The sequence below is a fragment of the Centropristis striata genome, chromosome 15, assembly GCF_030273125.1.
Source record: "Centropristis striata isolate RG_2023a ecotype Rhode Island chromosome 15, C.striata_1.0, whole genome shotgun sequence".
Classification (NCBI taxonomy): Eukaryota; Metazoa; Chordata; class Actinopteri; order Perciformes; family Serranidae; genus Centropristis; species Centropristis striata.
Window position 1 is genome coordinate 16,603,508 of NC_081531.1, and position 13,458 is coordinate 16,616,965.

The 13,458-nt window shown below is 36.2% G+C and overlaps 1 protein-coding gene across 1 annotated transcript; it reads left to right on the plus strand.

Moving 5' to 3' along the window:
* Positions 1-996: 996 nt before the first annotated feature.
* On the plus strand, positions 997-11,861 carry foxred1 (FAD-dependent oxidoreductase domain containing 1). The gene is made up of 11 exons (XM_059351360.1): positions 997-1,351; positions 2,507-2,727; positions 3,641-3,751; positions 4,388-4,506; positions 4,644-4,738; positions 4,933-5,034; positions 5,793-5,869; positions 6,610-6,755; positions 7,364-7,493; positions 7,580-7,684; positions 8,003-11,861. The coding sequence occupies exons 1-11, from the start codon at positions 1,195-1,197 to the stop codon at positions 8,255-8,257; spliced, it is 1,518 nt and encodes a 505-aa protein (XP_059207343.1). The 5' UTR covers positions 997-1,194; the 3' UTR covers positions 8,258-11,861.
* Positions 11,862-13,458: the final 1,597 nt, after the last annotated feature.

The window sequence follows — 13,458 nt, forward strand, 5'->3', positions numbered from 1 at the left end:
TGTTTTGTTCAAACAGTATCTCATTGTACACAAAAGGAACCCAGAATGTGTACATTGTATAAGGTTTTAATTGTGCAAAAAAAGCTTGTGTATTGTGTAAGTAATTGGGCACAAAAATGAGAAATGTCATTGTCGTACAAAAATAATTGTTATTGTTGGAAGTCTCATTGTTTCAATCAATGTATTTGTAACTTCCAAATATCGTCAGCCTAACTCATTTTTTCAAGTTTTGCAGGAAACACAAAAAACTTCACCAAAAGTGTAACATATGACATTTATTGATCATTTCACTCAAAAAGGATGTAACAAAGGATGGCTACTGGTATAGTAAAAACACTGTGTGTAAATTATGTAACTTAAGAGAAATAAATTACTTAGGCAATTTTTTGAACATGCTTTTGTGACTTAAGCAAGATGGTAACACTTTATTTTGAAGGTGTCTACATAAGAGTCACACCAGCCTGTCAGAAACATGACAATTATCATGAACATTAATGTTACTTCAAGGTGTCATTAATGTTCATGACACATCCCATTTCATGTTTGTGACACGCTCATGTCACTCTTATGTAGATACTTTCAAAATAAAGTGTTGCCATAACTTGCTTAAGTCACAAAGGCATGTTCAAAAAAATGTCACATTTTATTTTGACTTAGGCATAATAAATCAGAATAAATCACACACTTAACAGAGGCCATTATCTTAAAAAGGGGTAAAATCACATGATCTGATCAACTGAGGATGTAGGCGATTTTACCATAGGTGGCCGGCATCACGAGGAGATGATGTAGGCAAAAAACAACAACAATTTTAACAAAAAATGACTTGGCGATTATTTTAACAGTGTGACGATATGCTTAAATTCCATTTTTAAATAAGCTAAGGTTTTGAATGCTTAAATATCATCTTTGGCGGTTTTTTATGTGGCCCCTTGGATTAAACAGTATCAAAATGTGTGCTATTATTTTGAAGAAAACACTGTCCACCCGGTGTAACTCTTCCTGTTTTGTATAGTTTTGACTTAAGGCTGACCTCGCTGTCAGTCTATCCCGATGCAGTTTGATTGCACAAGTTTCAAGAAAATATATGCATGTTTGTTCACATTGTTGATGGCTGATGGTTTGCACGGTGTAGCCTAGAGTTAAGTTAGCCGACTAGCTAGCTAGTTACTAACTAGTAGTTAGCTCACAGCAATGTCAACGTGGCGCAGGCTGCATGTGAAGGTGCGGGCGGCTCATGGATTACTCTCCCCCAGACTGGTGACACAACGGCACACATGGCTGAATGGACAAGTCACGTTATGTCAAACCCTGAGTACAGGCAGACCTCTGCGGAATGATTTCTTCAAAGGTGGGGGAAATCAAAGCAAGTGTCCGAGAAGTAACCGTCAAACAAGCTAGCGTTAGCAACCTCACATTCAGAAATCCTGAAATAATTTATTTGTTTACCCACAAATGTGTGCAACTTGTATGTCATATCTGAAACTGTCTGTTGAACTATCACTTTACAATTCGGCGTGCATATAATCTTCCAAGCGACACTTTCCCCCTTCCAAAATGTAAATGTTTTCAGTTGTTCTGACTGCTCCTTGCAGCAGATGTAATGCTGCACAAGAAGTTACGTTGAAGTATTTTCTAAAACTGTGGATTACTGTAGGCTATATGCCTAATTGTAGAGTGGTAGCTAAAGTTTCATAAAATATCTTAACCCATAAGGACCCAGTAATCCTTAAAGAAAAATTACGTGGGATATATCACAGACCAAGTGGACCACATAGAACACATTTATGATATATATTTTTAAAAATCTACCCCTAAATGTCAAAGATCTGTGATGTGACATTGGGCGTTTGTGGTATTTATGTTTATGTATGTATATGTATTTATTATTATTAGTGTATATTTCTTATTTAAGATTTAAAAAAATAAACATATTTTCTACTTACAGAGACACAAATGTGCCTTTTTCTTTTTCATCTCCACAACACATAGCAAAATTGTGACATTAATAGTGCTGTTAACAATAAATTATTTTTCAGATTTTTAAAAACAAATAACCCATTTGCCTTTTTGTTTACATCTCCATAACATACATCAAAATTGTGACTTTAAATTGTTCAGGAAATATGGTCAGAACAAGTTAAATGCAATACAGGACACCCTATTAACGAAATAGAATTGTTAAATGGGTTTAAACTTATACTCATAACAAAAAATAAGCTGTTTGAAATTAGCATATTTTCTTTTTCACATTTCTGTTGGAGAAGTCACTTCTTGTTACAGCCACATGACCACCACACCAGGGTGTTGAGTATGTGTCACTTAGGGATTTAATGAGTTAAGGTGACACACAAAGCTGAATATGGGAGATTCTATGTATTTGTTAACAGGTGTCACCATGTTAACAGGTGTCACTATTGGTCCTTATGGGTTAAGTTGTAAGGTGCGAGTCAACACCTTGCAAATGATGAAGAAGTAGAGTAATGTTTCTGCTTATGTGCCTCAGACCTGGAAGCCCAGCTAGCGGCTATGAGGAAGAAAGCGTCGGTCGCAATGCCTGGAAGCAACTGGATGCCCTTTGAGATAAACCAGAATCTTCCTCCGGAGAGGGCCGATATTGTGATCGTCGGTGGCGGTGTGATGGGCTGGTCCATCGCCTACTCGCTCAAGGTCAAGGAGGCGGTGCCAGATGGAGTTAAAGTCGTTGTGGTGGAGAGGGACCCAACGGTGAGGACCCAGGATTGAAACATTTTCATGCCTTTTGCTCAATCAAAGCCCAGCATTTCGGTTTGCACCTTCATCAAGGGCCAAACAGGAATATTGGGTTAAACACTTTATATAAAGTCATGGAGAAAAATATTAGACCACCCTTGTTTTCTTCAATTTATTGTTCATTTTAATGCCTGGTACAACTAAAGGTACATTTGTTTGGACAAAAATAATGATAACAACAGAAATCGTTCATAAGAGTTTAATTTAAGAGATTATTTTTACTTACTCACTTATTTATTATATCTAGCAATTTTCCATGGTTTTCTTGATAATGATTTTGGTTATTGGTCTAATATTTTTTTCCATGACTGCATATGTTTTGAAATATAATGCAAGGCAACCGACAGGATAAATGAGTAATTTGGTAATTATCTGTTGCACCTGTATTTCGATTCTTGCTTTACACATCACACCACACCTCAGTCTAGCTCTTCATTTAGCTCATGTAATGATAGTAAAGTTATATATTCACTATTCTCTATGCCTTTTAAAGTGTAGAATAGAAATGTTTTGCTATAAGAGAGGTTAAATCATTTACTCTAAAAGCACATTTTTAAATTCCCATTTTATCTTCTGCACATCTGTTAAGCCACAGCGACATTAAAGGGGTCAGTCATCAAACTAAAAGAGTTACAAAGTGTATTATGTCTCTAATACTACATTACAAGTTATGCTCTCAAATATTTTTTTTCATTGCAGTGTGGACATTCTGATTGGTTGGTTGAGAATAATGACACTAAACAAAGCCCATATTTTACAACCAAAGAAGATAATGTTCTGCAGGCCAGAGTATTTTCTTAGCTCCTAAACAACTTTTTCAGAATAAGCCAATTATTAACTGCTTCCTCCTGCATGTGATTGTTTCCAGTACTCCCGGGCCTCCACTGTGCTGTCTGCTGGGGGGATCCGACAGCAGTTCTCCCTGCCTGAGAACATCCACCTCTCCCTGGCCTCTGCAGACTTCATGAGGAACATCAATGTAGGTCACGTTTGAAGTTCCACTGCACACAGGCAATGAATGACGAGCTTTTACATCATTAAATGTGACAATGACGTGTGGCATGCCAATGTGTAAGCAAGAGGGGCAGTAGCTCAATGTTTTTTAGACACCTAAAAAAGATTATTTCAGTTTAAGTGTGCACTAAATTTTAAATATTTTCACCACTTAACCTTGCTGTCAGACCCGTTTGAGTTTATGCAGGGAGAACTGAAGCTGTCTATCTATGCTCCCATCAAAGCCACCAGACTACTTTGACAAAAACAGAAATTTTACCTTGTAGAGTACAGTGTTTCGGTGCAGTCTGGGACTGGTTTTTAAAGCATTTTGAGAAATACATTTTATGATTTAAAATCCAGAACTTGTGCCTTTTTCTACATTGCATTTGACATAGGTGTCTGGGATATTTGGATTCATCTTATTCAGTCTAAATGGAGTATTATATTGTATGTAATGTATTTATTGTTTTGAGTTGGGCCCTTGAGCATACCTCACTCCACTTCCCCTCTGAGATATCTTCCAGCAGATCGTTTATCCATTGACTTCTCTCATACTTTTTCAATTTTCTGGCTGTACAAATGATTTATCGGTGTATGTCACACCTCTGTGTCATCTCAGTTCCACCTCGATGTGTTAAATGAAGACCCAGTGGACATCCAGTTCAACCATTCAGGATACCTCTTCCTGGCCAGTGAGGCGTTGGCTCACATCATGGAGGAGAACTACAAGACCCAGAGGTGTCGACCTGCTGCTTTATTCATTACACCTGTATGACATCAGAAAGTTAGAAATCTCTTCCCTCTCTGTGAAAGTGTAAACGGAGGCTCTTTCCTTTCATTATTAATCAGCAAATAATTTCACTTTGTAATTATAGGAGACTTGGAGCCAAAGTTTCACTTCTCTCTCCTACAAAACTGAAAGAGACATTTCCATGGATAAACACGGACGGAGTTGCGCTCGCTTCATATGGTGAGTGCCCATAATACTCATCTGATTAGAGTCAGATGTGTGTATATATATATATATATATATTAGATTATTATTGAATACATATTCCTTATTCTTCTTTTAATGCTAGTTTTAAATAAAGGAAAACGCATATAATTGTACAAAAAAATTAATTAATGAGTGACATTCGTAGCTCTTTTTGTGTTGACTTCCAGGGTTGGAGAACGAGGGCTGGTTTGACCCCTGGACTCTGCTGAACGCCTTCAGGAGGAAGGCCATGTCTCTGGGAGTCATCCAGTGCTACGGAGAAGTCACAGGTTTGTTATTATGGCCTCGGACACGAAAACATCCTGATGTAACTCTGTTAAAACATGTCTAAACATTAGAGCCCGATAGATATATTGGTATCGATCTATATGCTGTACTATATGAGCCCTTAGGAAAAGTTTTTTTTTACAAAATGTATAATGCAGAAAATGTTGCTTGCTGTGGTTGAGAAATGGTGTTAGATATTCATTTTTTTAAATAGTCAGCAATTGTGAACAGTAATGATGTTTATTTAGCTATTTATTTTACTCCTATTTATCCTTTATTTTCTCAGTTATTTATAGAATTGGTGTACAATGTAATGCATTGTTTGTATGATTATGCATAAAAATGCTAAATACTATTAAATAAAGTGTTATGTTTGAGAAAGTAGCTATCTGTGTACATTTGCAGAGTGGTGAAAAATAGGTGCACAATCCCCATAAAAAAAGTCTATTTTCAAAAGTTTCTAAAAAAATTACTATCGGTTATCGATGAATTTTCATATCAGTATCAGCATCAGTTTAAAAAATCGGTCGGGCTCTACTAAACATTGCCTAAAACATGATTGAAACACATAAATTGCTGATCCTTTGTAACATATTTTCAATTAAAAATCTACATATTTAACCTCTTTAATCCTCCTACCTTCTATTACTTCAGTATACAGGGCTTTACTTTATGTTGTGGATGCAGAATGCACAGATTGATCTACCTTGAGCATCTGAGTGTCTGTTGGCTGGTATTAATGTTTCTATTTCTCCCACAGAGTTTAAATCTGAATTAAACACTAAGATGAGCAAAAGTGGTGAAAATGTGGATTTCCGGAGGATACAATCTGTCAAAGTAAGTGGGACATCATGTAGCTGTGACATCATGACAGTGATATCTTTGATGTGGCCTTGCTCAAAGGTCTTCTAACTGTATAATCAAGGGTCACTGGAAATCTTATTGTATGTGCATGCTTACATTTTAAATGATCATCCACATGGAAGAACAGTTTTCATCCTAATAAAAAGTTAATTAATAAAAGGGATAGTAGAGAAACACATAGATTTTGACTCATGAAATGGGTTAACGCCTTTTTTTGTCTTTTAAAAGCATCTGTCAATTTGTCTGAGCCAAGATTAAACAAGTGCAGCCCAACCATAAGAATAGTTGACTGACAGATCTACTCAGACTAACAACTTAATCAAAGTTAGACAGTCCTTGAACACATCATGTGTGAGAAAATGCTTCCATCAGGAAAAATAACCCAGTTTAAGGTTAAAATAGTGTTATTTATTCCAAATTACTTTATTCTACAGGCCTAATTTGAAGTATGTCCAAAAATTAAAAAAATTGCACTAAACAAATCCTGTAAAATCCTTTTTAAAAGCTGTCTGTTTTTGCAGTTTATATCTTGAACTAAAGAGTTCAAGAGCTTAAAGAGCTACCTCTTCTCTTCAAATTCTGTGTTTCTTTTAGAGAGTATTGGCATTGTTAATACGGTTGACATGTTGTCAATTGTTTGTGATTCCTTTGATTCAGTGACACAGGAACAGTGAAGTGTTGTACATGATGGGATGTTGTCTGGTGTCGAGCAGGTGCAGATGCCTAACAGTCTGGAGTACCAGCCGGTGGAATGTGGCATTGTGGTGAATGCAGCAGGAGCCTTTTCTGCTAAATTGGCAGAGATGCTGGGAGTCGGTCCGAAAGCTGGATTCCCAGTGCCTGTTGAGCCTCGTAAAAGGTCATTGATTTAAGTGGCATATTTTCCAGTTTTTTAGAAAAAAATCGGGGGGAAAAAACCCTAATTGCCTTTGGCTTTAGTAAGATTACAGTAATTGAACTAATCTTCATGGTGTTGACCCTCAGCTTTAATGAGGTTGTTCACTTCTAAATCTGATGAACTTTGTAAAATTGTAACCCTAATAAAGAAAATGTAGATTGATTTAAGTATAACCCTTTTACATACATTAGACATTTTAGTTTTCACGTTTTAACCATGGACAACAATCAAGCCGTAGATCATTTTGAATACGTGTCAGATGTTGAAATGTGTCCATATTTTCACTAACCCAACTTCAGCTTTTCTGTAAAGCCTTGACTAAATCCTTCTTCACGCTGCCTCAAGGGGCTCTCGGGCCAAACCAAATACTTTTGTACAGGCTTTTCACCTGGATGAGTAAAACTCAGTGGAAAGCACTTAAATTTAGATAATTTTAACGCCAAAAACTCCCCTACAAAATGTAGATTAAATGAATGTCAGCTAGAAAAACATGATCAGTGCTTTATTGAAGAGAAAGAACCAAGAGAATATACTTAAGGTATTATTTACAACCTGAATCTGTTTTTCAGGTATGTGTATGTGTTCCACTGTCCTGATGGTCCAGGTTTAGACACCCCCTTCGTCATTGATCACTCTGGAGTTTACTTCAGAAGAGAAGGCTTAGGAGGGAACTACATCACTGGGGCATCGCCAGAGGAGGTTTGTTTTAGTTTGAAAAAGTTTTCCTGTACTACCTTTATAAATAATAATTTAAGAATGTTTAATAGAAGGTGTTTTGTCCTCAGGCGGAGGAGCCAGATACCAGTAACCTGGAGGTGGACCACAAGTTTTTTGAGGACAAGATTTGGCCAAACTTGGCCTCCCGTGTTCCAGCCTTCGAGAAGCTGAAGGTAGGTTTAGGGTCGTCAATATATAATGAGGTTTTATTTGTAAGTACTGCCATCATCAAGAAAACATTATTTATTATTTTAAAGGAATTATTTTATGGATTTACAGCACTGATGTGTCTTTTGCAGAAGTGCTTTAAGAAAGCTCCGCATTTGCAGATCGTATTTAGAGTATGATCACATCACAGCAGTATTAATGTTGATTTTTGTCCCACAATCAACTATTTTTATTATCAGTTATAATATAATTTAGTACTTTTCTTGTGAAATTGACAGAGAAATAAGACATATTAGTGTGTAATTGTTTGTTCTCTCCCTCAGGTGACGAGTTCATGGGCTGGTTTCTATGACTACAACACCTTCGACCAGAACGGCATCATTGGGCTTCACCCGCTGATCAGCAACATGTACTTTGCCACCGGTTTCAGTGGCCACGGCCTGCAGCACTCCCCTGCCGTCGGCCGAGCCGTGGCAGAACTGATTCTGGATGGAGAATTCAAAGCAGTGGACCTGAGCAACTTCGGCTTCAAACGCATTATAATCCAGGAGCCCAAGCTGGAGAAGAACATCGTGTAGAGGAGCTGGGAACTTGTACACTTCAACACGGCTGCTAATACCAAAATGTTACAACTTTGGAAGTGGAGCAGGACTGTTTATTTGGATGTACAAAATGTTCTTTGACACCAGAAACCTGTGTGCTTCTCAATGAGACCCGTAAAAATATTCTGTTGCAAGTAAAAGTTCTAAATTAAGGTATGAGTAATATTAGTGGGCTTAATTTTCATCATATATAACACATTTTATTTTCATGTTATTTTTATTGTATTCTTTTAATTAAGTGTGTTGATTTTTCATCTTATTCTCTAAACTCCATTCTTTTTGTTATGTACATTCTATGTCTATTTATGTCTCATAGTTGTTGTAGGCTGTCACTAAAAGGCAATAGTTTTAACAGATTTGAGGAGTTAATATATATGGTCACTGTAAGGGTGAAGTATTCCTTTAATCAACAACAGATGAACACTGTAAGGAAAATCAAAGCATATTCATTTTATATTAGTAGTTAAATATTTAATTACTATATATAATTTACAACATTTAAGTTTCACACATAGGTTTTTAGTTGCTTCTATGATTTAAAGTCTTGCAGCCTTTGTTTACTTCCATAACTATGGAAGAAATCGTAGCCTTGTGATTAAATGAAAATATCCTATAAGTCATTATTATAAGAAACTATCAAAATAATGAGAAACTTTCTCAAAAAATACTAATTTTGAGATCAAACTAATGACTTTTTTTGTAATTTTTCATTACACTGGCTGCAATGGGCATCCGAGCAAATTGAGCAACACTCATTATTACAGGTACTTCAGGGGTTAAGATGTTGTTTAGATATTGTGCACCAGATGGAGCCATTTCTGTGTTATTTTTATGTCAAGTAGTCAAACCAGCATGAAGCATCATCCCACTTTTAAATCACCTTAAAGGCAAACTATTCAAGCTAAATTTTACTTTGGAAGTCAAAGGCAGAGAGATTATTTTCAGTCAGTAAAAAGATTAAGAGAAGAGATCAGGGCCTGAATTAAAGACAGTACCATGAATTAATTTGTTTATTGCAAATGTTTGTATGAGGGAAATGCAATGAAAATAGCTAAGCTGAGCACATTATAATGTAATACATTAAGCCCAGGGGAAAATACTACGTTCTGGTAGTAAATTAACCATAAAAGAACCTTATACAAGATCCTGATGCTCTTATACAGTATTAATGCTTTATAAAGTGCAGGATGTACGCTGAATTAATGAGGTGCATGAATATTAAATAGTGGTGGCTGTTGGTGTTAGGTATTAGGTTATTTATCCAATATTGGCTTTGACAGGCTTAGTTGATAAAGCTGCCTTGTTATTTAACCCTCACATACTAATTTGTCTCTTGTGTAGCAGCAAGCTTTTTGCAGCTCTCAGGATCAACATAAATAGCTATTTTCCTTTTGTAAATAGGTAATTAATGCAAGTTTTGTAAAGAGTCATACTTTACAATGAAGCCCTAGCCCTGCCGGGCTAACACAACAGTTTGTTAAGAACAGAAAAGCTTGGATCAAAACACTCACTGCTGTTCTGACTGTCATGTAAAGCTGCTTTAAGTAATATCTTAATGTGGAAAAAAGAAGAAACTAAACCAGTCATATAAATGCTGTAGAGAAAAAAAAATATAAAGTAGTATAAAATGGAAACACTCCAGTACCCCAAAATTTTACTTGAGTAAATATAATAAGTTACTTTCCACCACTGAACTACAAGTAGCTTATTTAAGACCGTTTGGTTTGGTTCAGTGTGTGTGATAATACAAACTTAGTTGTGGTTTTCTCTTCTAACTACAGAGTTGTTTCTGATCGTCCCCCTCCTGCAGCAACACGGCTGCAAAGAAACAAAATACGTTTGAGTGAAACCTACAGAGCAGTTGTTAGCAAACCACACTAAGAGTTTCACTTGAAGAGTAAATGCCCCTTCTTTATGTTTGAGGCAAATCTGAAAGTAGAACTGCATAAAAAAAGGCCCCCAGTACCAAACTGAAACAAATACTGATCCCTAACCACATAACATTAAACAAAATCAAACAATGACAGCAAAGCAGAGCAGTGGATTATGTTTCCAGTACAGAGAAAATAAAAAAACTTCCCTTGAAACATGTAGATTAAGGGCTGTTTCAATTTCTATTATCATTGCTATTAAAGCTACTACAGTCACACATTTCTTCCATTTTGATAATAGAACTGTCTCTTTGAAATTGCCAGCAGTTGGTTAGGTATTGCAACATAAAATGAGAAAATTGTAAAAGTCTCTCTGGTTCGTAGATTGGAGGCTCAAGAGCAAACACACACTGGAGATAAAGTAAGGTCTCAATACCAGCCTTTATTTTAGGGTAAAATTATGCAGATCTGGTCTCAGAATAACATAATTCTCACAGGAATTCAGCTAGAGTGAGCCAGGAACACTATAAAAGTTTATTCTTCTTGGGCTAAGCCTGCCCCTGTACAAAAAATCGACGTATCGACATCGAATCTATTGGCCAGTTACTAATAACAACAGTTGTTCACAATGTTTATTCTACACAAAGTGTTAGTGTTGTTCTTACAGCCATGTATCTCGGAGTTACCAAGTCTAAACATGACAGCTGAAAAAACCCAAACTGTGCCCTCGAAAATCAGTGAGAAAAAGATTAAAAAATCACCAGCAAAGTGGAAAGTTACATTTACTCTGCACAGCATTAACATTATCCAAATATAACAATATCCAACTATAAAAGGTGCTCAAGAAGCTTCAATGTCATTAAAAACAAGCATGCAACACCATCATGCACATAGAAGTCATTGTACAAACCACAATGGCTTAGAGCTTTTGAAGCAATCAATATGAAAATTTGTTTATTACCAGTAAATTTAGTAAAGTCTCTGCTGTTTGCTGGGCAACTGGTCCCTACTGAGAAATAGTACAGTCCATAATCCCTCCATACAACAACTATTTACAGTTTAGTTTTACACGGATCAAACAAATGACGTATAACAACTTAATCAGTGAGCTTTGGGGCTAATGTTATGTGGATTTTGTGACCTTTGGACAGATTTAAGCAAACCCTGTTTACAGTGTTTATGCTAATTTAAAGGGAAACGTGAACCCTATTTTTTTTAAAGATTTTGTGTCCAAGTGACTACGAGGTATTGTGTGAGAGTGCTGCGAGTACTGGCACCTGTGTAACAGGGTATAATGTAATCCTTCTGTGCATTTTTTTTACAGCATCAATGTATGTTCACTAAACGTGCTTCTTGTTGTTTCTGACAGGCTCAGATTGTTATTTTAAGTGTCTGACAACATTATAGAAAGTACCCAAAAGAGGAATACACCATTTTTATTAACCTTACAGTTGAAATATGAGGGAATGGGCAATTTTAATAATTTTTGACCATTATTATTACTACTATAGATAACACCCAAAAAGCTTAAAGACAAAGCCTGCTATACTGCCCTATAAAGCCTAACTGCAGTAACTACATTTTTGGTCGAAATAGTTTTAACTAAAATTGAACTCCTTGATGTTTGTTTTATCTTGTGACAAAGTTTTAGATTTCAATTTTGCTTTATTTCAGAAAGATAATGATATAACAATGGCAAAACTACAAAATCCAGGAAAAAAGAAAGATAAAATTATATATAGACTAAAATATAATAAATATATATATATATTATTTTATAATATTAAGTCTAAAATGCACAAATCTTTGAACAGAGTTGTTAAACTCTAAAAAAAACTCTCTAAAAAATGTTTATTTACTGAAAACAAAGTATAAAAGCTGAAAGAAAACAACAACATTGTTGTTGCTGCACACTGTTTTACTATTAGAACCTTTTACAGCAATGCAAAACCAGAGTCTACTACATTTTTGGGATCAAAGGTCAAATAAATCATTGTGTTTTTTGAGCATAAAAATTTAAATCATCAATACATGTATAATACAACATATCACTTACCTACCAATAACCCATTTGTCTGGCCAATTTAATAACATTAAAATAGTTTAAAGCAGTTTTTCTCAGTTTCACCCCTCGTGTAGTTACTACAGTTAGGCTTTGTAGGGCAGTATATTTTGCACATTTTCCTGCTCTAATACTTATTTAATTTATCCTTTTTTCTTATGCACTGTGGGACTGTGAGAAACTATATATTTTAATCTGTGTGTCTTGTTAATATGGAAAATTGGCAATAAAGTTGACTTTGAACTTTTGAACAAAGGAACTTCCAGTTGCCTAGCAACGTTTGCTCAGCTCCAGTTGCTGTTTGGGGGTGGGGCTTAAAATTGTTCCATCATGTGATGTCATCATGATGTAATGTCCTTGGTGATGTCATGTTCTAGAATATCTTCGAATGCTTTGATCCTTTGCTGGTGATGATGATGTCACATTATATGTCATATGTCAACATTTTCAACATTACATGTTCTGGAGTATCTTTTCCCTTCAGATATCTGATTCATTTCCTCAAGTCTCAGAAAATTTCTGCTAGCTTCACAACCAGGTCAGTGAAAACTTCACAACACACAAAACATATTTCATCAAAACGATACAACAACATTTGCTATGGCTGAACAAGGAACATCGCAGACAGAGGAGATGTCTGGAGTTACAGTAGCAACACTCCGACATCCAGTTGAATCCTTTTTTGAAAGGATAACATTGGAACAGTGGGAGATGTTTAAATCCGGCACTCCTGACAATGCGACAAAAATTATGTTGGCAGAGGTGTGCTTGGAAATAATATCAACCATAACACAAGCCTTGTTGACTGCTATTAGAGGCTCTGCTGTAGTGCAGATTGATGATACCAGACTGAGTGAGACACTTTCTAAGACGTTTTCTGAGGTTCTTAGCATTGAGAACCCAGTCAAAGGCTTAGAACGGTTCACAAGCATCGTCGCTGAAGAGGTTGTACAAAGTGTAGACTCTGCCCTCTCCACTCCTTTGCCCAGTACAGATCCGGTAGAAATTCCATGTGTCATTGCACCACGCAGACTCAATTTGATTGTGAGTCGTGCCTGCAAAATGTTGAAGACATTCGCAGGTAAGATGAAAAACTTCTGCTCTGCCCAACCACGTAAGCAGAAGGAGAAAAGAAGTCCCACCGCCTCCCAGAAAACAGAAGTTATGGAGGTTACAGAAACTGGTGAACCCTCGTGGATATCGATTGCACTTCTAAGTCAGTATGAAGACTCATCATACGACGA